General features: G+C 51.2%; 1 protein-coding gene across 6 annotated transcripts in view; it reads right to left on the bottom strand.

Moving 5' to 3' along the window:
• The window catches only part of PKNOX2 (PBX/knotted 1 homeobox 2), a 315,083-nt gene that overhangs the window by 48,229 nt on the left and 243,385 nt on the right, over window positions 1–23,469 (bottom strand). For all 6 annotated transcript variants that reach the window (XM_034666040.1, XM_034666041.1, XM_019804614.2 and 3 more), the window contains one exon: window positions 12,400–12,539. In XM_034666040.1, coding sequence (XP_034521931.1) covers window positions 12,400–12,539 — 140 coding nt within the window. The remainder of the gene's footprint in view (window positions 1–12,399; window positions 12,540–23,469) is intronic.

Below are 23,469 nucleotides of genomic sequence, written 5' to 3'. Positions count from 1 at the left end.
GTTTGTCCAGCTGACATGGGTTTTAAGGAGTTCCTCTTCCTGCTGTCCAGATCTGCCCTATTGTGGATCAATACCCTTCAGAGGCTAGAAGCAGGAATGTGGAAACTCAGTCCCCAGTGCCCAGGTGATGATGAACAAGATATGAAAGATGGCCATTAGACTTTATTTCCAAAGAGCAGAGGACATTTGACCTCCATAAGAGCTCACCTTCTCCCTCCCAGATCTTTCTCCATTCTTCTCCCCCTGTCGCCTCCCGCCTGACCGCCCCCTCCACCCCAATCTCTCTTAAGCCGTTCAAAATTTGGAGGAAATAAATCTCACTGCACTAATTCAGTGAGAGTTTGAGCCTCGTCAGTGCAGAACAAATAAAAGGAGTGAACTGGCATGACATTTTACTGCAGAAGAGAGGTCGTTTCCAGCCACTAATAAAAAGGATTTGACACAGACTAATAAAGAGAAATGAATTTCTCTAATGGCCTAATTTAGCACATTCAGCACTGTGCCTCTGCCTGGGTGCTGGGGGCGGGGGCGGGAGCCCTGAGTGCGGACGGAGCTGGGAGCAGGGCAGACGCGGGGCTCGAGGAGAAGGGAAGAAGAGATGATCTCAAATAACATTTTATTATTTCTTTTTTCTTTTCTGAGCCCCTACCCCACCCCCACCCGCATCACCTTTCCTCAGGAGCAACTGAACCCAAATCAAGCTCACGATAGGCAGTTTCTGTTAACGATCCAAAGAAATAAAGAACGGCTCTCCATAGAACTGCAGTCTTGTGCCAGCTTAAGAAGGTGATTAAACCGGATGTGTTGATTTCTACAGGGGTTTAAGCCATCGTTTGGTTTAATTACTTCTGACATTTCTGCCTTCGCGTTTTTTTTACATCACCCCTTTGCTGGCCTGAAATGCCCAGTTTGGGGCCAGGCTGTGGGGGGCTGCCCCCCCTGCCCCCTGGGGGAGGAGATTGGAGACAGGGCAGGATTTTGGATGAAGCCCTTGGCGGTGGTGAACGCCACCCTCTCTTTAGCAGGGAGAGGCTGAGGGACCCCTCGCTCCAGCCCCAGTTTTTCTTCCAGGCAAAGCAATGCTGGCCACCCTACTCTTCTCCCAGTGAGGCTTCTGAGAGCCTCCTCGGGCAGGCGAGCCTCAACAGCGCCCATCTTATGCCCCCCCACCTCAAGATAGATATTCTTTTTTTTTTTTTTTAAGATTTTGTTTATTTATTCGACAGAGATGGAGACAGCCAGCGAAAGAGGGAACACAAGCAGGGGGAGTGGGAGAGGAAGAAGCAGGCTCATAGCGGAGGAGTCTGATGTGGGGCTCGATCCCATAATGCCGGGATCACGCCCTGAGCCGAAGGCAGACGCTTAACAGCTGTGCCACCCAGGCACCCCTCAAGACAGATATTCTTAACATAAGTTGGCCTGATAGATTTCCCCACCACTTTCAAAGGCCTCCAGGGATGGAGACCACCACTTCCTTGGTAACTCATATACTCATGTACCTAACTTCAAGTTCCCCTATAAGGCTAAAGCTCGTTTCCTTTTGTTAAAAGGACTCAAGAAAAGACAGTTGGACCCTTTTCTGTTTCTCTTCCTTCCTCCTTGGACAACCTGGGTGTTTTGAAAAAAAATTTTTTTTAAACATATCTTTCTGCTTAGGGGACTGGAAATACAGAAGCAGAGGCAGGAAAAAAGTCAGAAAGAATGCAAAAAGACAGAGCTTCAGGGAAGCTCAGATGCAAAGAACACAAGAGACAGAGAATAGATACGGAGACAGAGCAAAGCACCACAGGCTGGGGGCCAGGGCGGGGGTGGGGTAGGATGGTCACATGCAGGGGGGCACATTCGTGTTGAGTTCTCTTTCTGGGTGATAAACCTTGTGATTCACAGTCATGCCACTCTGTCACGTCTGAGCCTCCCAGCCATCCCTTCCCTTGTGACCTTGGCCAGGACTGCAGACCTCAATTATGGGTCCAGCCAAGTGTGTGGCAGCCTGCCTGGCCGTCTACCTCCTCTCCCTGTCACTGACCTTGGAGCCCCCAGGCCTGTCCTGCACCTGACCTTATAGCCCAGACTCATCTGGCTAGGGGGAAGATGGGCAGAGGAGGCTGGTGTCAGCCTTCACACCCTCCCCAAGTCCTGGCTGCTTCTTCCAATGGAAACAGGGGCCAGAGCCTCCCAGGCCCTCCTTAGCTGGGATGAAGGATGGATGGTTCAGACAGTGGAATGGTTGGTAGCAAAATTTCTGGGTGGAGATGTTCAGTGGTGAGCCGGTGGGACAGCGACCTGGTCAGGGTCAGACTGCTGCAGAGGACATGAATGCATTGGCCAGGGAGGCGGGGGAAGGTGGGAAAAGCAGTGACCAGGCTCGCTATGCAGGCACCCCCCTAGTCTCCACTGACAAACACAGTGCAGGTCTCAAGTTGCCAAAGGCCCACCACCTTGGAAACTCTATCCAGGGGCTGGCACTTTGATCCTTTATTTCTAGTGCCTCAGGTCAGAGGTCACTGGGATCAGAGAATCACAGACAATACCCTAGAGCCACCTTCCGGGATGGCCCCCTGTCTTTATCTATTCAGGGCCAAGAAGGTCCATTACAAGTATTCATTCTGACCGATCGTGAAATTTCTCCTGGATGCTAATGAGCTAATAAAGTTCACGTCCTGAGAAGAACATTCCAGGTGCTTCAGGGTGCGGCCCCAGACTTCTTTCCAGTACTTTACTCTTAACAGAGGCGGCAGAGAATGTGGCGTTGGTCAGACAGCAGGTGGCCCCTGGCCCTTTGTCTCTTCACTAACCCCTTCACAAACTCAGGCACACCGGACAGCTCACCTTTGCTCCTGCTGCTCCTGCCGCCTGAACTGTGCTCCCACATCTCTCCCTGTCCCTTCTCATAATCTTCAGCATCCATCTCAAGATGCCATCCATTCTACCAAGGCTTCCTAGTGGGTCTCTCTAGCAAGAAAACCATAGCCTCCTTGGAAGCATCCTGGGAAACGCTTTGGGGTTTCTATCTTGACCTTGCTTGCAATGGAGGCTGAGAAACTCCGTGGTCCAAAATAAGCATAGACTTCGGAGTGAGACAGCTGTGTGACTTGGGGGCAAGTTACTGAATTGTTCTGAGCCTCAGTTTCCTCTTTTATAAAACAGGGCTAAATCACCTACCACTCAGGTTATCGTAAGGATTCGATGAAGAAACACATAGAGTGTCTGGCACTTAGTAAGCTATCAATTAATGCTTGTTCCATTTCCCTGGAAAGGTGTGTGGGCACCTTTTTTATTCAGAGCAACATTGACACCATCGGCTCCAATAAGTTTCTATTCCCATATCCACTGACTCATTTGGCAAGGAAAATAAGCCCACATGCCAATTCAAATAGAGGCACAGAAAGAGGAGGAGGAGAGGCAACGTACAATTTATCAGAACTCAGAACTTCTTTTTTTTTTAACCAAAAAAGCACTGCCAGTAAGAATTTATTTTTATTTCCCTCATGACACTCATTAAATTCTACTAACTATCGTTGTTTGTGCACAGATCTGTCTTCCTCGCTATGTGGTGAGCTGCTCTGGTCCACGAGCTCGTCTTCCCAAGGGTCAAGCACAGTGCCCGGCACACAACAGAGGATCAGTAAATATTTGGTGAATCAATGAATGGGAACAAACGAACCATGGGAAGGAAAGTTCGAAGACACAGTCCTAAAGTTCTTTCAGGCTCAGAATCCACCCCTACAGCAGGACTCAGATCAGACGTTGCCATCTGGCAGCTTCTAGCTACAATGGCTACAAAAGGACCTGTCTTTGGGCTCTGCTGGGTGTGTGCGGGGTGGGGGCTGGCAGGGTCTTGGAGGGAGGGGAGTGAGTGTGAAGGAAGAGCTCACCCAGCCCTCCATTTCTCCTCCCCTCGAAGGCACCAGATGGAGAGAGCAGAGTGGGGTGGGGGAGAACGAGCCAGCAACTCCTGGTTGGATGTATTTTTACTTCAGGTGTGACGTTGAAACCATGCGGGTGTATTTTTAGTCCTGCCTAGTGGGTGGTGTGTTCGCCTGGGTTGCCTTGGAGAGGACTTCTTCGTGTTGCTAAATTGGAATCGCATCTGCTAGGGTTCCTGGGCTTCAACCAGCTCTCCTCCCCCAGGTGGGTGGACAGGTCCATTCCTGGCAAGGGTGGGGCCCAGAGCAGACCACCGTCTGCTCTGTCCCCGTCCCTTCGAACCCCCCACCCCGCACACACTCACACATACACACCCCTCTCTCCCAGCACCTTAAAAATAATAATAACAATAAATGTGAGACCTTGATGAAGTGATTGCTAAGGCAAGTCCACAAGGGCAAGAATACAAACAACCTAAAACTTAAGACCCGCTAGGATCTCACATCCAGCCCCTTCATTTTAAGCAGAGGTGACACAGGCACAGAAAAGAGAAGTGTCTTTCCCATGGATAGCTAGTGAGAGGCAGTCAGAGCTTCTGTCCAAGTCACCAGAGATTCAGCCAGTCCCCCACACGCAAGCAGTCTGGGGGACAGGGTGATGTGGGGAGGGCTGCCTTGGTCACTGGTGGTGACTGAACACCCCACCCCCACATCCTTGGTGGCATTTTGTAAGTTACAAAGTGCTTTCCTTGTGTTTACTGCATTCAAACACTCAATATTCTTCTTAGTCCCATTTTACCAATTAGCAAACTGAGAAGCATGTAGTTAAATAATGATATCAAGCTAAGTGACTGAGTTGAGATTTAAATCTGGGTACCCAAACTCCAAATTTTGTGCTCTTCCCCCTCTCCCGTGTATTACTGAAATCACTTCCTCCTTCTCCCTTCTTCTCTTCTGTCCTTGGGGTCACAGACCTTAGCCCCCATGTTTACCCTTTGGGCATCAAGATCGTTGCAGCATAAGAGAATCTTTGCCTTATCCAATGAGTTTCCAAAAGAATCTCCTCTTATAATAATCATACTTCAGTGTGTTTGGGGAGGGCTTTTACATGTTTGCAGATCTTTCAAGTTCTCATTTGGTGCCTACCCTGTGAGGTGGGAGGACAGCTTATCTAAAGACGTTAAATAATTTGCCTAACGGTAGGGTCAGAATTTAGATGGAAGTCTTAGTATGTTCTTTCCACTCGACCATGAAATGGACTAGTGCTTGAGAAAATCAGGCAGTAGCACCATGGTTAAAAGAAGGGCAAGACTGGCTCGGTCCAGCCCTGGTGAGAGCCCCTGGTCACTTGAACCCTCAAAGCCCCAGCCTCCTGGCTCTCCTCCTCTTCCTCTCCACCCGGTTCACAGCAGAGGGAGGCCCAAATGCTGGTTGTCTTCCCTCTTAGGAGGGGGACAGATCCAGTCTTGTACTTATCACAGTAACTACTCATGAATGCAACCGTTTGCTGAGAGCCTTCTATGTGCCAAGCACTGTCGGCTGTTAGCACTGGTTATCTCCTTTAATCCTAATATAACCTTGTGAGGATAAAAGTCAGTGGGTTCCAGGCTCCTGATCTCTTATCAGTGCGCCTTGTCTTGGCAGGGTACCCGGACTTCTCAGCTGGGCCTGAGCCGGGCCGGTGAGCTGGGGAAGTCGCAGGATCCACTACCTCTGAACACACCTGCTCCCTGGACCAGGCAGCTGCAGCCTCTGTGTCTGCCAGCAGCATGTTCGGAGGCTGTGCTTGGGTTGGGGGGCCTTCAGATGCCGGCAGGAGGGGCAGGGAACAGGCTTTGCCTGGTGCCAGGGGAGAACTGAGTGTGGTCTTACTTCCAGATCATGGTTCTAGCAGGATCACTCCCCTGACTATAATCAACAGCTGGCATGTTATCTCTGATGCCAGTGAATCCAACTGCTTCCAAGAGTGGGAGTCTGCTGGAGCCCCCAGCCCACAGAGCCCAGCCCAGAACGCAGCCCAGAACATCTGCTCCCAGCATCTAGTCTAGAAGCCTGAGCATGAAGCATCTGGTGCTGCCTTTTCTGCTTGGAATGGCTGAATTTCTCCCGCATTCTTCTCAGGCCACCTCGCCCAGCACATTCCAGGAATGACCAAGCCCAGTGCCAGGGAAGGCATAGGGTTAAGCCCCAGGGTCAACTCACTGGAGCCAGGACACCCTTTGGTCACAAGGTGGAAATGTTCCCTCAAAGACACTTCATTAGGAAGTGCCAGTTCCCAGGGTCCTGGCCAGGCAGCTGCTGAGGACAGGCACAACAGGACCCAGTCCCTCTGTCCAGCCCCCAAACCTCGGGGCCTCCTCTCACCCCACTGACCAGCCCAGCCCAGCCCAGCCCCGGGAAAGGCAGCTTGGTTATCATTTCCCTCGGGCTTCGCCTCCCTTGGGAAAAGCAGGGTAACTCTCCCACACTGCACTGTGGGCCAGAAGCCTTGCAGTCAATTCCACAAATACTTTTTTCAGCCCATCCTATGTGCCAAGTTTATATTATAGCGACTTTCTATGTCTATCTTTCTCCTCCTCCCTGGACTGACTCTCTTTTTTCAAAACCCCTCTTGGAACTTAACACAATGTTTTACACATAGCAGAGCTCACTACACGTTTAGCTGAATTACAGTATGGAGACCACTTGACTGGGGGTCCTTTCCAGTCCTGCCTCTAGCTGCCTCGCCTCTCAGTATTTACCTTCTAGCCTGACTCATCCCTGCTGGCATTTCCCCCGACGTCTGATAGCAGCTAACACCTATGGTGTGCTCACCAAATGCGAGATTCTTTACCAAGCACCTAACATGCATTCTCTCATTTATTCCTCATAACAACCCTGATGAAGAGATAGCATTACTTGTAGCCCTATTTTACAGACGAGGAAACCGGGGCCCAGAAGGCTTAGTGCCTGGGGTGGAGAAAGAACGTACACCCAGGCGATCTAAATCCAAGGGCCATGTTCCTAGACCTGAATTCCAACCCTTGAACGCACCAGACTGCTCCGCATGCTGAACAGGCCAAGGGGACGCCCCTCGTGCCTAAAACCTCCTCACCCCCACCCCCGGCCCACCCCATGCAGCAAACACTGATCTGTGTGTCAGGTACTATTCTATATTCTCTAATTTTAGTCTAGCTGTTACTGTTTTCTTTTTTGCAGTTGAGAAAACAGAGGCTCAGAGAGATTAACTCACCCAAGGCGACAAAGCTAGTGATCAAGTCTATTTCGAGAGCACGTTGCCTTGCCCGGCGCGGCCACTCTACTGAATTTACACCTCTAGCTCTAGGGCCACTGGAACCAAGCCTGGAGCCTCGGCGACCTCTACGAGGATGATTTCGAGAGCGATCTGAACGCTTTCACTGCCCTGTTCTCATCTTTCCCCAGCTGAGCGTGCCTTCTAGAGGGACCCGGCCCAGATGAGACGGGAACAGTCATCACAGAGACAGGGCTTTAGAGATGTGCACTGTTTTTACTGGACTACAGCTGGACGGGCAGCATTTACTGGATAGGGCGGCATGAGCTGCCCGGGGGAGGGCTCACACGGGTGGAAGCTGTGAGTCTGTGGTTGAGAAGAGAGAAGAGAGTGACCCAAAGACCTGGACGTGTCCCAGGGAGAGGCCAAGACTCTGAAAGCTGGGAAACAGCAGAGGAGGCAAAGGCTGGTTTGATGGAGGGTTTCTGGAGCTTCCGGAAGGAGTTTTGTTAACGGGTAAACCAGGAAAGGCTTGGAATCTACCTGGAGAAGGTGGGGAGGCTGGGCTGAAGGTGGGGCTTGGCTCAAGCAGATGGGAAGAGATAGACAATGCTTGGCAGAAACCAAGAAGGAGAAAATTCACTGCCTCGGGGTTAAGGTGAAGAAGCACGATTGCAAACACCTACTCTATGCTAGGCACTGATGGAAGTATGAATTCATTCGGAGAGAACATTTTACATTTAGGACCCAGAGGTAGACCAGACAGGCCAGTGAGGACCGAGAAATGTGGGATCATGGCTAAAGGCATGAATAAAACCATTCCAAAGAGCTGGTTATAAGATGTACTGACCTGTTTACCTACCCCCCAACAAAAAAAAGGGGGTGCCTGAGTGGCTCAGTTGGTTAGGCGTCTGACACTTGATTTCGGCCCGGATCATGATCTCAGGGCTGTGAGACTGAGCCCCATGTCGGGCTCCAAGCTGAGCATGGAACCTGCTTGGGATTTTCTCCCTCTCCCCCTCTTTCCTCTTAAATAAATAAATAAATAAATAAATAAATAAATAAATAAATAAGGATGCCTGGGTGTCTCAGTGAGTTAAGCGTCTGCCTTCAGCTCAGGTCATAATCCCAGGATCCTGGGATATAGCCCAGCCTCAGGCTTCCTGCTCAGCGGGGAGTCGGCTTCTCCCTCTGCCCCTCCCCCTGCTTGTACACACACACACACACTCTCTCTCTCTGTCTCTCTCTAACAAATAAATAAAATCTTTAAGAAAATAAATAAAAATAAATAATAAAAAAAAGATGGACTGCCAGTTTAAAATCAGTGACTGTGGACCCGTGGCTCTAAGGTATTCTATAAGGCGCCAGAGATGGATGAATGAATAAAAACAGACATGGACCCTGCCCTCATGGAGTTAGTGATCTAGTGGGGGAAACAGAAACACTGTTAATGCAATCAGCTCACTCGTGAGCCACGCCACAGAGGGGATACACAGCGGGCAGCAGCCACCCAACCTCTCCACCCACACCACAACTCCATGCTCCAGCATTTTCAAAGAAGCAGCTACTTTCTCACGGCTCAAGCCTGCAGCCCAGCATTGCCTGTCAATAGCTGGTAACTTCTTCCTTGCTGGGCGGGCCCCTTCTCTGGTTCTCAGAGAGCTTTTCAGCCTGGTGGGGGAGAACCAACGCCCTAGCAGAGACTTCTCTGCAAAGTCAACCTCCTCCCCCCCTCGCACCTGGCCAGGCCTAGCTCCCTGCCACTCTTCTGCTCCCCAGGACATCATGGTTTCCATGGGAACCCACTCACTTCAAAGGGGAATGAAGGAGACCCGGAGGGGAGGAGGGAGAGTGAAAGCTGGATTAACCTCACCCTCCTGGCCCTGTCTCTGCACCGCCTGGCAACCTAATAGCCAGGTCCCGGATAGCACCGAACGCTGTCCATCAGCATGGAGGGGAGGGGTGGTCCAAGCTAAGTTTGAACTTTTTGGGGAAAAGCCCCAGGGGTGGGGGTGGGGGGCTAGGGATGGAGAGAACTGAGCTAGGTCCAAACCTGTAGGTCCCCACTGCGTGCGGCCTCCCCTCCTCAGACCCCCACTCAGCATCACTCTTGGGCCACAAACACAATTACCCGCGATGTGCATCCAATCATGGGATCTGCTTGGATTAGACTGCAATCATTAATCTGAGCAGGAGCTCCTGGTTGCCTTGCTGATTAGCCCAGATGATGCTCTGGTATGATCCAATTAAAGACAGACTGCCTCCCCTCTCCCCCACCGCACATGCACACACGCGCGCACACACACACACATACTTTCCACATCAGAAGGAACCAATATATCTCATTAACACGTCCTCATACACAAATAAAACCTCAGGGGCACTGGCAGGCTCCCTGGGCTCACAGACACACCCCTCGCTTTTGTCACACTGTCCCCCTGCCGCCCTGTAGGGGCCTGGTCAGAGAAGGGCCCCCTCCACCCTTCCTTCATCTGTGGTTCTGGGAGGGGCCACGGTGGGGTCTCCCAAAAGTCGGTGCTGGGCACTAATCTGAACCGAAAGAGTCTTGTTATATTTATTGACATAAAATGCCGACTCCCTGATGTGCTTTGGAGCAGCCAGGCTGCCCCAAGGCAGGCAAATCTAATTAAAATTACCTGACCCTTCAGGAGGCCAAGCTCCCTCCCCGGTCATCCAGCAATGGCTGTACAGAAAGCAGCTGGTACTAATGGGAGAGGTGTGGTTGTGTGAGAAAACCCTTGGCCCCTGGGGCAGGAAGGACTGCAGAGAAAAGTCGGGCAAAGGTGTTGGTTGTCCTGAGATGAGGGGCAGCCATGTTTGGCTGAGCGGTTGGTGGCAACCAACCTGGGATTCCTTCTTCATGGTCAGACAGATGCAGAGATAGTTTGGGCAAATGCCGAGGGCTCTTGGGGGCTCAGCCCGGTAGGAGAAGTTAAAGGTCAGGTGGGCAGATGAGCAAGAAGAGGTGTTGGTTGGGGGAAGATCTGGCCCTTTATATTTCAAGTGACATCATGATGGACAGCTCCCATGGGAGAGGTGACCCACTTCTCCCGCAGGTTGGCCTGGGTAGGGAATGAGCCTAGGATCTTGGGAAGGGCTGGGGAACCCATCTGCTTTGAGCCAGACACAGAGCCAGGTGCTTACCGGGACTCTCAATGATCTTACTAAGCCTACTGGTTAGCTTCTGCCGTGAAACTAAAGCTCTGAGAGATTAGGACACAAAGGAGGTGGGATGCAAGCCTGGGTTTCCAGAAACTTTTTGTTATACCACTAATCAGGGGTCTTTCCTGGCTATGATCTGTGCTAACTACAGGTCCCTGCCCTTGAGGAGTCTGCAAAGGCGCCTAGAGTGGTGCAAACAAATCGCGTGGTGTGAGAGGGACCTGAGGGTCTGTGTGTCTAAACAGCTCCCAGGCAATGCACTGCTGCCAGCCCCTGGGCCATACTGTGGGTAGCAATGACCGACACCGAGGATGACGGCTGTCCCCCCAAGCCATTAGCCATCAGGCCATTTTGAGAGGCTACGGTACTCTCCCTTCTCACGCTCCCCACACAAGCACAAGCCCACCTTGTAGTTTAATTTCCAGGTGGCCTCGCAGCCTCATCTCCCCATACCCAGTTACTCTAGACACTGGCCATTCTTGGAACGCAGAGGCTCTGCTCTGTCTGGAAAGCTCTACTCCAGCCCAGTTCTCCTTCTGGGGGACTCTCTTATTAGCCTTTATGATCAAACTCAAATATTGCCTCCTCTGTGAAGCCTTCTCTGTTAAAGCTCAGACCGCACTGTGTGGGTTTCCTGTCTGTTCCTGGAGAGCCAGGGAAGAGCCCACACATTTGCTTTTATAGGTTTCCTCTCTTTCCCCTGGAGTCCAGCTCAGTGCCTCCACATATTCTAGCGAGGGTTCAACAAACGAGTGTGAAGGAAGGAGGGGAAGGAGGGAAAGGAGGACAGGAGGGCTCCGTCTCTCTGACAGGTACTGTGACCAGATCTGGGAGCTCTCTGGGGTCCAAAACAGGGCTCTCCCCCTGCAGGCAGGCTGGGCCTGGCCTGTGCATTGGGCAGGTGGGGCAGAGGAGCGGTGACTCATCCTTCCACCGGGGCTGGGAAAGACCCTCGAGGCAGGACCTCTGGATCAGGGCTCACGGCTCTGGACTCCATGTTGACATTAGAGGCTTTTGGCTCATCTGAGTAGCTAAAAATAATGCCAATGGTAATGACAGTAACAGCAATAATTACCACCATTACCATAAAAGCACTGTCATTGCAGGGAGGTGTGAAGAAGGAATCAACCCTCTTCCCATTCATCTTGGGTGGACCGTTCCACCTGTTTCTGATCCTGGCACCTGCTGCAGGGTGTGCGAGGTCACAGGTAGGCCCTGCTTGCTGATGTGCTCACACAAGTGAGTGTGAGTAAGGGTCCGACCTCAATCAATACTCAGCGCTGACTCAGGCGTCTTTTCCAGCTGTGTGGGCTCTGCACAGAGACTTGACTACAGTCCCTGCTGGAGCTTTGTTCAGGCTGTTCTCAGACAACTGCATACACGCAACAGCCAGCCCCTGAGCCCCTCCCGCCCTCTGCAACTTTCAGGGCCTGGCCCTGCTCTCAGCGAACTCCCCATCTGGAGGGAGCGTGCCGGAACCTACACTGACGCACACCACAGCTCTTGCTAAGACACAAAGACAACCATGACTTAGATGTGCTCCAAGGACCAGCTGCGTTAGATTCATCTGGAATGCTTTCTGAAACATTCATCTTCCTTTTCCTATAGCTTGACCTACTGATTCAGCATTTCTGAGCATGGAGCCCAGAAATACCCATTTTAATAAGCTCTCCCCAGTGATTTCAGGCATACTAAAGTTTGTGTAATACCAAGTCCTAGATGGTCCTGGCAGATGTCCAGTGGTCCGGTGGGCTTGCTGGAGTGAAGGCAACAACGGGGGACGCGCAAGGAGAGCGTCCCGAGGTGGCTGTCAGCTGAGCTGAGGGCTTCTGACACCCACGAGGGCTCAATCCCCAGCTGGGATGAGGAAAACTTCCTTCTGGAAGATTCTTCCCTGGCTCTCTTGCCCCTCACTAGACAATCCCAGGAAGCTACAGTCAACCCACAGCTGCCAGCTGAGGGATGTCCAAATTGATTTGAGAGAGAAGGTGGCGAGAAGAGCGGCTGTTGGTCATGTTCTTTGTGGGCCCACCCACTCGCCTGCATGCTCATCTCTCAGGGCTGAGCTGGACCGGGGGCTGCCTGGGGGCCTCCGGACATGGCTGAAGTGTCTCCTACCTGTACACAGCTCGCTTGTCGGCCTCCAGCTGGGCCTGGGGGTCAATGGGGGCACTGGGCACAGGCGTGCTGGCGGCAGCCGAGGGTGCGGAGATGTGGACAGCCTGGGTCTTAGAGGGAGCCTGAGCAGTTGCTGTCATCTGCAGAGAGAAGAAGAAGGGGGAGGCGGTGGGTTAGTACGGCCAGGACAGCTGGTCCCCAGCTGGAATTGGGAGGCCTACCTTGGCCCACGGCGTGTGTGGGAGGGAGAGAATGTGTGCCAGGGAGCTGTGAGTGTATAACAAGCATCCATTTGTTTACGTGCTCCAGTGAGAAGAAAGCATTCTTCAGATGAGAACATTCTAGAGAATAATTTAGGACCAGACAAAACCAGGTGGGGCACCAGCACTCTTCAAAAGAGATGATTCTTAATGCAAATGAAGGTGGTGACCTCTGCCAAGAAGCAGAAAAAACCAAAATGATGAACCCTTAAAATTGTGCTTATGGGTCATTTGGGCTGTTCTGGGCAGTAATAAGTTGATCTGATGACTTTGAAGAGCAGGGAAAAAAAATAGCTGAATCAGTTCTCATTTGGGTAGAGCTTTATTCCATCTCACTCAAACCAGAGGAACTGTTTTAATGGTTTTGATTGATAATTGAATGGGTTTCCAAATTTGGTTTCCCTGGGCTCTTGGGGATAAACAGGAGGTTTTAGTGGACCCTCGAAAGATTTCTGTTCTTAGCCATAACAAGTATCTTGGGTAGTAATTTTTGTCCTATGTGATGTTTCTGAAGGTATCCCTAGGCCCCCAGTTGTGTGCCAGAGCAACTCCTTTTAATGTTATATATCAGACTTTCTGTATAAAATGTTATTTAAAGAAAGGATTAGATGGCTTAAATTTTTGGAAGACCATCATTACAAAATGTAATGCTTTTATAAGATATCTTCTTTAGTCAAATGGATCCCTAAAATGTCATGAATGGTGACATTGTCTCAACTCTTCTCTTCCACCAGCCTGTCCACAGCACCGGCGCTGTTGGGCTGGATACACTGTTTGCCTCCTGCACTAAAGCCTTGTTTCCACCTTCATCCACAGCACCCAACAGACACAGAGCAGATGCTTAGTCTCTGTCCAGAAAATGAATGAATGAATGAATGAATGAATGAACGAATACATCCTGAAAGAGTCAGATGTTAATTTACAGTTGGAATGTTCATCATACGATCTAGGTCCCGGCTCCTGGAAGGAAAAGCATGGTCCTTTCGTCAATACAAGCACATTATTGCTAATGCTGGTACTCCCAAGATATTTGCGTTTGCTGTTTCATTTACTTCGTTTAGATTTTTGCTCGGGTGCCACGTCTTCAGCGTGAAACAGAGCCCCTCTGTCCCTTGATGTCCCCTTACTCTGCTTTCTTTCGTAGGCCCTTCTATGATCAGATGCTATAGGTCTACTTGCTTAGTTATGTTCTCTCCCAACTAAACTTTAAGCTCAAAGAGAGCTTGATTAGCAGTTGTACTCCTAGGGCCCGGAAAAGCCAGGCACTACTAGATGCTCATAAATACTTGTGGGTCAATAAATGAATGGCAGATGGCGAATGAGCTCTTTCATTTCTTAAAAGAAACCCATCTGCTTTACTATACTGGATCCCCCTCATTTTTTGTTAGGAAGAAATATCCTTGTCACTGGTGGCTGGACTGGAGGAACTCTCCCAAACTCAGAGCGTGGGAGGCTAGACAGAGCATCATGGTACCTTCAAGCCAGAAGATGATCACTCGAAACTTACTGTCTCCCATTATTAGCCTTTGACCTTGGGCAAGTCCCTTAACTTTCCTGAACTCCTACTTTCTCATCAGGAAGCAAATTGGTGTGGTTTTAGGACCCATGAGTATCAAAGAGGTGCTATGAGGATGAAAGTAAAAAAAATGTTCCAATTTTCAAAATAGAGAAAGAAGGTAAAATCAGAAAAACTAAATACTGCTAATCTTCACATTGATCTGGGCCAGTCTCTTACATCCACTAATACAAGTGGTTATTTCTTCAAATATTCCCTGAGTCCCTGGGCACCGTGCTGGGTAGGCACTGAGGTTACAAGGATGAGTGCCTGCTCTCATGGAGCTATTTCTGGATTTAACATGGTTCCTACGCTGGCAGGTGAGGAAAATGTGTAGACACGGATGGTGTAGTGACCTCAGCAAGGTACCTCCCACGACACCCTTGTGAATTGTGGACAGCTGCATGGATTAGGAAGCTGCACCCAAAAGGTGGCATTTAAAGGATAGAGGTCAGCTTGGGGAAGTCTCCTAGGAAATGCTTTCTCCTCAGGCCTCGTCAGTATTTTTATCAGTGATCGAGGGGGGACTGAAGAAATGCTCAGCAAATTTATAGGTGACATAAGACTGAGATCCAAAAGATCTTTACAGATTTTGGCCACAGGCTAAGTCTAATAAGATTAATTTTCATCTAATAAGTCGGAATTTAATGCTTCTAACACTTGGGCCAAAAAAAAAAAAATCAATAATATAAGTGCAGAACAGGAGAGACATGGTTTAACAGCAGTGTTTGAGTTGACAGAAGGCTCAATACGTCCAAAGTGTAATGTGTCTGTCAAAAAAAAAAAACAAAGCAACCTCACCTAATGCTATCTGAGGACACATTAACGGAAGCATGACCCACACAAAGCCTCTAGTCCCACTCCTCTCTGCTGAAACCAGTGTAGGAGTGTGCGTTCAGAGAATCGATCACACTGGGGAAGGGATTCTGCATTATGCTGTAGGAGGAGTATTTGAATCTGGAATGTGTAAGAAAGATCTGAGGAACAGAGGAGATGAGACATGGGAGCCCCCTTTGAATATCTGAACTAGGGATTAGATTATATCTGTTCCACTCCGCAGGCCCCAAAGGGTCAAAACTACAAGCAATGCATTCAATCTATATAAACATGGAGATGGATTTGGGCTCAACCCAAATAATAAGTTTCCAAGCCTCTGAGCATTTTGAGGCTGGAATGGGCTCCATCCAGGAGGCGGTGACTTTCCACTACTGCAGGCGCCAAGCAGAGACTGATGGGCCGGGCCCCTGTCGAGGGGATGGAAGCCCTAGCAGGGCGGCATCTGAAGTCCCAACAGTGACAGGCTCAGACACCATTGGGGTTCTCTAGCAATCACCACCCATTGCACGGGGTTGACCAGAGGCTCCAACTAGGGGATGTAGAGTGTGTAGGAGTGCTCTGGAAACTCCAAAATGCTCCCAAGAGGGAGGGGTGGTTGTTGTCATTAAATACGTGATTTCCAGAATGTGCTGCTTTTCTGAACAAGGCACAGCTATGCCTGCGGAGCTTATTTAGGGGTGAAATGTGGGGGGCTGGTAGGCTCCACCTTGCCCACTAAGGGGGGATTTCTTCGTGTCCTTGAAGGAATCCACAAGGGACTTCCATGAAGATGAGCATCTAGGAGAGAGAGGGATGAGGGGAGCTGCCCCTTTTCCTCTCACTTGCCCTTTCTAGGCCGGACTGCTGGGTTACAGAGGAAAGCACAGAATAAGAATAAATCAAAGGCGGTCACTTGCCAGTATCCCAAGAGGCCCCAGCTCAGAGACTGCTCCTGGGGCGCAGGGAGGGGGCGGCGGCAGAAGAGAGCAGATCTGGTCTGAGCAGGACGATGATTCAAATGTATTTAGCTCCTGGTGGCCAATTCAGCAAACTCTGCATTTCCTCCAGCTTTGGAGAATGAGTGTTTACCTCCAAATAGATGCCCTTTTCTAGCCAGGGACTTACTTCCATTTCCCAAGAACTGAAGCTCCGGAGGAAGAGGTCCCCCCAGCAGCTGCCTCAGGACCTGGGGGAGGAGGGCCACTTGTGGAGGTGCTGGGACAAGGTTTCTGGGCAGCACGCCCAGAGCAGGAGCAGGGGAGAGGCTGGACAGACCAGGCACAGGGCATGGTCGGAAGTGGCAGGACGTGCTCGAGCTCCCTGGTTCTGGCCCGTGAGAGCCAATTTCTACATCTTCAGGACTTTTGCAAGCTGGTGGGTCTCTCTTGAAAGTGGCCTGGTTGAGCATTTACACCATGGGAACTGGCAAATGCTGCAAGTCAGGGCCTCTTCCCCAGCGCCGCCCAGAGAACTGGTTGTCAGATGTTTACTAGCACGTCTAAATGTCAGGCATTCGCTCCAAGTAACTGTCCTTTTCTGCTCTGTTTGGCAGGTACAGACTCCACGAGGCCACTCAGTATGTTCACAGCTGGTCCCAGAACCGGCCGCTCCAGACTTTGAACCTTCCTCCAAGGAGAACTCAGAGCACTCTGGAAATTCTGCCTTGGCAGCAAACTGGGGACAGGGTGTGGGGACGGCACCGCACGGACACAAGGACTGTCCCTTTTCAACAAGGAGAACTGAGGCACAGAGGAGGAGAGGCAAAGTTGAACAATGTCTTGAAAGCTTTCTGGAAGATGAGAAAAGTCTCTGAGAGTGGAAGGAGCGGGGAATCTGAGGCCCTGGGTTCGATGCTCCTTCTGTCAGTTATTGGCTACATGTCTGGGGGCAAATTTCCTGACCTCTTTGACCCTTGGTTTTCTTATCTGTAAAAAGCAGCGGTAATATGTGCTACACAGGCTGTAAGGAGTAATCAAGAGAATAGGGTGGGATGCCTGGGTGGCCTAGTGGGTTAATGGGTTAATGGAGCTCCCTGCTCAGCGGGGAGCCCACTTCTCCTTCTCCCTCTGCCCCTCCTCCCCCCTGCTTGTGCACTCGAGCTCTCTCTCAAGTAAATAAATAAAGTCTTAAAAAAAAAGAGAGAGAGAGAACAGGGTAATGACTAAAGGATGGAGAAGGGCAGCAGCACTCCCTGGAAGGAGATGGGGTGCTGAGAGCCTACACAGGGTTCTAGGGTTCCCACCTCCTTTTACCTTAGGGTCCTTTCTTGGAGCAAAGACCCTGGGGCCACCACTCCAAACTCTTCCCTTCTGTGGTAGCTATAACCACTGGACTTCTCTCCCTCATTCCCCTAGAACCGGCTCTGCCTTAAGCGTGGCGCGCAAGGGCCTGGCCCAGATACTTGGTTTGAAACACGTTGAGATGAAAGTTCACGATCCCTACCCCATCCTAAAACAGGGCGGGAAGAGTTGACGTTCGTAAGCTGTGTGTAGAGGAAGGCAAAATCTGCAGGCAAATCTGGCAGCCTCTCTGACAGTCTAGTCCGACCAGGAAAATGGGTAGGAGGCGCTTCACGGTGTGATTTGAGAAGCTCATCTCACCCACCTGCCCCCGTTGCCCTCATTGACGCTGGAATGCCCATCCATGCTTTCCTTTCTGCTAAGCACCACCCTTCCCCCACTGGAGGAGGAGAGTGGCACATTATGTTCTAATGAACTAATAAAATACCTCTAGAGGCTTTCATGTTCAACAGTAATCCCAAAGTAAGTTAGTCTTGTCCCCATTTTGCATTACAAAACTGAAGCCCTCAGAAGTGAAGAGACAGCTAGAGAGCACAGTTTGTGTAAAGGTTGGGCAAGAACCAAGGGCTTTTCTTCTTTGAAGAGGAGAATGGGAAGTCCTCCCCCCCTCCCAGTCAAGTGACAAAGGGGGCAGAAAGGAAGTGAGCCAGAATCAGGTGGAAGGGTTACTTCTCAGCCATGCTGGGGGTAGGGGGGGGGTCTCCACACAGTTTCTTGTCCCCACTGTGGCCCAGCGAATCCCGATCCCCCAAGAGGCCATCCACACACAAGTCATTCCCCAAACACTGGTCATGGGTCATGCGAGAAACAGTTCTTCTGTGTAGAGCCCAAGCAGGAAGGTATGGGTGGTTCACTCATGGAAGGTGGCCCAGGGCTGCTGGCTGGGTTCACTCCCCTCAAAGGCTATACCCAGAGCCCGATCATACAGGGCTCCAAGCCTTCCATCACCGTCTGCTGTCAACCTCCATTCAGGGCCTCTCTCTTTTGCTCCTGGGAGGTGGGGCAGGTGGCTCAGGATGAGGGACGACACCAGAGTCCTTCTAGCACCCCACAGCGGTGGTTTGTGGGAGACACTGGCCTCAGGTAGAACTGAATCCCACCTTTGCCACTCACTACTGGCTGACCCTGGGTCTGGAACTTTACCTTTCAAGGGTCTCAGTTTCCTGACCTGTGAAATGGTGGTGATGCTTCCTGCCTCCCACTACCGTGGTGAAGACTGCTACCTCCTTCAGGGGATGCTGGCCGTGCATCAGCAAGGGTTGTCTTACCGGCTCTGCGCTCCCACGGACCCCAGCACGCTGTGTAGCCACAAGGGCTGACTTGCCTCTCTCAGCGACTAGCTCGTAGGTCCCTGGAGGGCAGGGGCTAGGTCTTCTCTGTTTGCTATTGCAGCCTCAGGGTTTGATAGAGAATTCAAAATATCTATTGAAGGACTGGTGTGGAGGAGGTAGGCTTCCCACTCAAAGATACCTTTTGGTGGCAGGTTTACCTTGACGTTGAATGCCTCAGGCCCAGCAGAGAAGTCACAGCGGCTGCCTGCTTATTGTTTGGGAGTGGGCATCCAGCCCAGAGCTGGAGATAATGGGACAGAGCATGATATACTGGCATGAGCATTTATTCTCGACGTGATCTCTACCTGTGAGACTTGGGCAAGTTACTCAATCTTTCTGACTCAGGGCCCTCACCTCTAAAATGCAAGCAACAATCCGTATGGTGCACGGTTGTTAGAATTAAATGAGATGATGGGTACAAGGCAGCTGGCACTTAATAGACAGTAAACGGTAGTTATCATTACTAGAATCCACAATCTGCAGCCCGCACTCAGAGCTGGTCTCTTTGGCTTCTGTTCCATGGGCTGCGTAGGGGGTCCTGCCCCTGTGGAGGGAACCCCACTCTCTTGTAAGCACTCAGGGGGATGGGGCAGGCTTGGGCTCAGGCACAAGGAGAGGGGGCCATGGTGTTGTGGGCAGTTCCCACAAACGCTCACAGTTCCCAGAAGAACTGTGTGACTCAGTTCCTCCGCTCCTCAGTTTCTCCATCAGGTACAAATGAGCTAATAATCTCTTTTCCCAGGGCTACAGTGCAGCCATATGCGAGGGTGAATGGTACACAGCGAGTGTTCAGTAAACCTTGGTTTCTAAGCATTTTTATTATTCCTTTCTGCTAGTCTTCCTTCTGAATCCAAACTCCATTCCCTGTCCATTCCCTGTCCCAGATGCCCCAGCACCCACACTGCCCATGTCACACCCTTTCCCCCCACGCGTGGCCTTGCTCTTTGTGACTCCTAGCCAAGAACCTCTCACAGAGTCCTTTCTTCCAACCCTGGACAACCCAGGCCTGCACCTTCTCAGCGTGACTCTGCAAGGCCACTCCTCCAGAGGACACGCCCTCTTCCGAGCCTTCCACCTGACCCGGGCAAGGTGGGAGCCACCCGCTCCCAGTGCCTGCTGCACCAGGCCGTAGAAGCATTGTGTTCTGGAGAACGGGGGCCCGCACGGGCCCGGGCCACTAGGGGCCGCTGAGGCTCCAGCAGGGCCGGGCTGGGCTTGCCTGGGAGCTGGCACCCTCCGAGGTGCCCGGGCAAGCTGGCAGGGCGGGATCTGGTTCCCTCACAACCAGGAGAGAGTCCAAAGACCTGGGAGGAGGTCAGGGCTCGGAGCTATTTGGTAAACACCAGGTTTGGCTTCAACAGGTGGGAGGCAGCAGGGGGCAAAGCCAAAAAATGATGTTTGTGGGGAGGGCACAGCTCCCAGGGTGCTCCAGGCCTGGGCCTGCTCCCTGATCCTGGTCTTGTCGCTGGTACAGCGCCCTCCACTTATGTTGTACCCTGATCAGACCCTACCGTGTACGGTTGCCCGAACATGCCCGATGATTTACATCCTCCTGCCTTTGCTCCCACAGCTGCCTCAGCAGGAAATGTCCACGTTTTCCCCGCCCTGCCTCCCTCCCATGTGTAAACCTATCCCTCTTTCAAGTCTCAGCTGGACCATTAGAGCACTGTACCAAGAAGCTTTTCCCAATGCTCCATGCCCCCCAGATCCAGGTAGCCTGGACCCTGCCTCATCTGTGTATGCCTCTAACCTTAATGCCTGTAACACCTTGGGGCCCCTCATTGTCTGTCTTCCTGAGTGGACTGGTGTCCCAACTCCCATTACCATGCCTGGCTCATGGTAAGCTCCCAGTGAGTTTGTTAAATGCCTGAATGACTGACCGAGTGAGCAGATAAGGGAGAGAGGTGTCAAAAGGTTCGGGGATCCAAAAAAGAGAGGGGTCGACAGGGGCTCCTTAAATGTCCCCCAACCCCCCAGTCAGCACAGGGAGTGGAAGAGCTGCCTCAAAGGGGCTCCTGGAACAGCCGGCCCAGGTCACCTACATCCCGATCCCAGGGCCCACTGGATAGAACAAACCACAGAAAAATGACTTCATGGTGTAAAATGAGGGGTCTTAGTTAATTAATTAGTTTTAAAAGGGTTTGTAGGCAGTGGTTTTCAAAATGAGGCTTATAAAATGTTCACTGGCCCTGTCTGCACTCGTGGGGTGTTACTGACAAGTGGCTGATGGTGGCAAGGCTGTGAACTCAAATCTGAGTCTCACTTCCCAGCTCTGGGCCCTTTCCGGGCCCAACTGTCTGCTCTCCATGATTCCCATCCATCTCTGGAGAACCCCTCACTGTGTAACAGTCCCAAACCAGTGATTTCCAGTAGGCCCGTTAGTGGGTGTATCAGAATCTCAGTGTGTGTGCGCCTCTGTGGGCCTGGTGTGTGCGTGTGTGTATGTGCATGCATGTCCAAGGGGGCATGTTCACAGCTAGAAACATATTTGATATGCCTATCATATTCCTAATAAAAAGCAGAGTAATGAAAATTCAGTGCAATCTTGGCTACTGAAGATGTACGGAAGAGAGTGAGTGAAAACTCAATGTCAGGGTCATGGAGGTAAAGAGGCCAGGAAAGACCGCTCTACCTTTCCCGCCCACACTTTCAACAATCCTGGGAGACGGGGAGGGTACACATTATTCCCATTTTACGGATGCAGAAACCACAGCCCCAAATGGACTACAAGCTCCATTAGGGCAGGAACTATGCATTTTCTATCTCTAGTACTTAGCACAAGGCCTGCAAACTCACAGAAAGCACTCAGTAGTTACTGAATGGATGCGTGGATGGAAGAAATCGTACTGAAATGACTGGCCTCAATGTGTCTAATTCATCAGCTCTAGAGCTGGGACAAGGCCTAGGACTCCTGAATTTCTGCCATGTGGGGTCATCCCACTCCTCCGGACCACAAACTTCAAGGACAACAAGCACCCTTGGGCCCTCACTCGCCCTGCCCCCTCCCTCTAGGCCCTGTAGATGCCAGAGCTCCTAGAAGAACACACCGGAAAGGGAGGCAAAGCAAGCTCAAGTGCTCCACGGCCGCTGCAGACTTTGGTCACCTGTTCCCTGATTTATTTTAAGCTTCGTGTACTTGGGCCATTAACTATTTTTGTAGCTGTTTGGGGCCCTCACCCTGCTTGGAGGCAAGAGGATAGACAATGAAATCTCTGTGTTTTGGGTAAATTTCAGAATTCAGGCGTAAGTTCATCGAATAAAAAAACCTAGACAAGGGCAGTAGAGTATTTCTTCACAAACTTAAAAGTCATATTGCTGGCCCACCACCTCCTAAGTGGGGGCACAAAGGCCCCCTGGTCAGACCTATAGGTTGTTTTGCCTTTGACACAATGAGGAATGTAGGTCTTGAGTGAGTTGGAGTTCAGGGATATGTCCAGCTGAAACACATGGGTGGCCCAAGCAGGCCAGGGACAGAGGTCACTGCACAAAGAGAAGAAAGGCCCAGCAAAAAATAAAAAAGAAAGAGAAGAGTCCATTTTGATGAGTCAAAGCCAGGGAAGGCAGGTCGCCCATATGGTCCCTGGGGTGTTGCCCCCAGGGGCAGAGGCAGCCGTCAATCACGCCACAGAAAAGGCTTAGGGGGACTTTCAAAGCTGCTGAATTAACTCTATTGCTGCAAAGCGAAAGGCAGGGGGCTCCAGGCCTTAAAGAGATGAGAGGAATGTAAAGTGTGAAAACATCTGAACTCTGCGTGTCACAGCTGCATGGCCTGGCTGGGGGCCATTCACAGCCAGGGGCCCCAGACACCCCCTCTGCCTCCAGCTAATGAAACCAGCATGGGGATCCTAATGACTGATCAAAGCCCATCCAGCTTCCCCAGGATGTCTGCTCCCCTGGCCCTGCCCAGAGTGGGAATGGTGCTCTGATAGGGAGGGAAAGAAGGTACATGGTGGTGGGGGCAAGAGAGGCGGGTCTGGCCAGTCTTGCCTTCCCCGGACATGGCTGCCCCAGCTTTAGCCTTCCTCTTGCAGGAGAGGTGAGACAGCATCATTTTGATCCCAGATCTCCAGGCACAGTTTTCTGGGTCCTGATTACCAGTCTCCTCACTCTGAGGGTCACAGGAAGATGGTGGGGGACAGAGGAACAGAGCTTTTGCCAAAGGGTCCCAAGCCAATGTGTGACTTCCTTTTGAGAAGAGCTTCCCATACTGGGCCTGAATGAAGGGTTCTGACTTTGCGTGCCTGACCTCCCTCTGCTCACTAACGGGGCTGCATCTTGGGTGAATGACCAAAACCTTTTTAACATCACCCATCATCAAGTCATGCTACTTTATGTACCAATTTGTTCCTGAAGTGGTAACTGGGTGCCCATGTCCATAGAGGGCTGTGCCTAGTGGGACAGACTGGGATCTGCCAGGATGTCTGCTTTCTGGTCAAATGCTCATGCAGCCCGACATGCCGGGGACACGCAGACAGAGGAATACTAAACATTGAATACATACACAAATAGACCAGATAAAATATTTGTCTTGCCTATAAGCCAAGGGCAAAGATATTTGTGGAACGGTAGGTATGTGTCTGTGTTTGAGGAAGTGTGGGGGGAGGGTGCTGATAGGAGTTGGGGTGTGTGGGGACGGCGAGGGAAGGGAAGCTGTTGCTTTCACCACTAGAGCCAAATGCTTTCCTGAAATTGCTGGTGGAACTGCAGAAGGGAGAACTTTGCTCGGTGGTGACATTGCACCTGGAGTGTTCCAGGAAGGGGAAGAACTTGAATGACATTCAGAGGTGAAGACAGTACACAAAGGAAGA

The sequence above is a fragment of the Ailuropoda melanoleuca genome, chromosome 8 (assembly GCF_002007445.2).
Source record: "Ailuropoda melanoleuca isolate Jingjing chromosome 8, ASM200744v2, whole genome shotgun sequence".
NCBI lineage: Eukaryota > Metazoa > Chordata > Mammalia > Carnivora > Ursidae > Ailuropoda > Ailuropoda melanoleuca.
The sequence above is the reverse complement of the archived record's forward strand: the minus strand, read 5'-3'. Positions and strand labels throughout refer to the sequence as shown.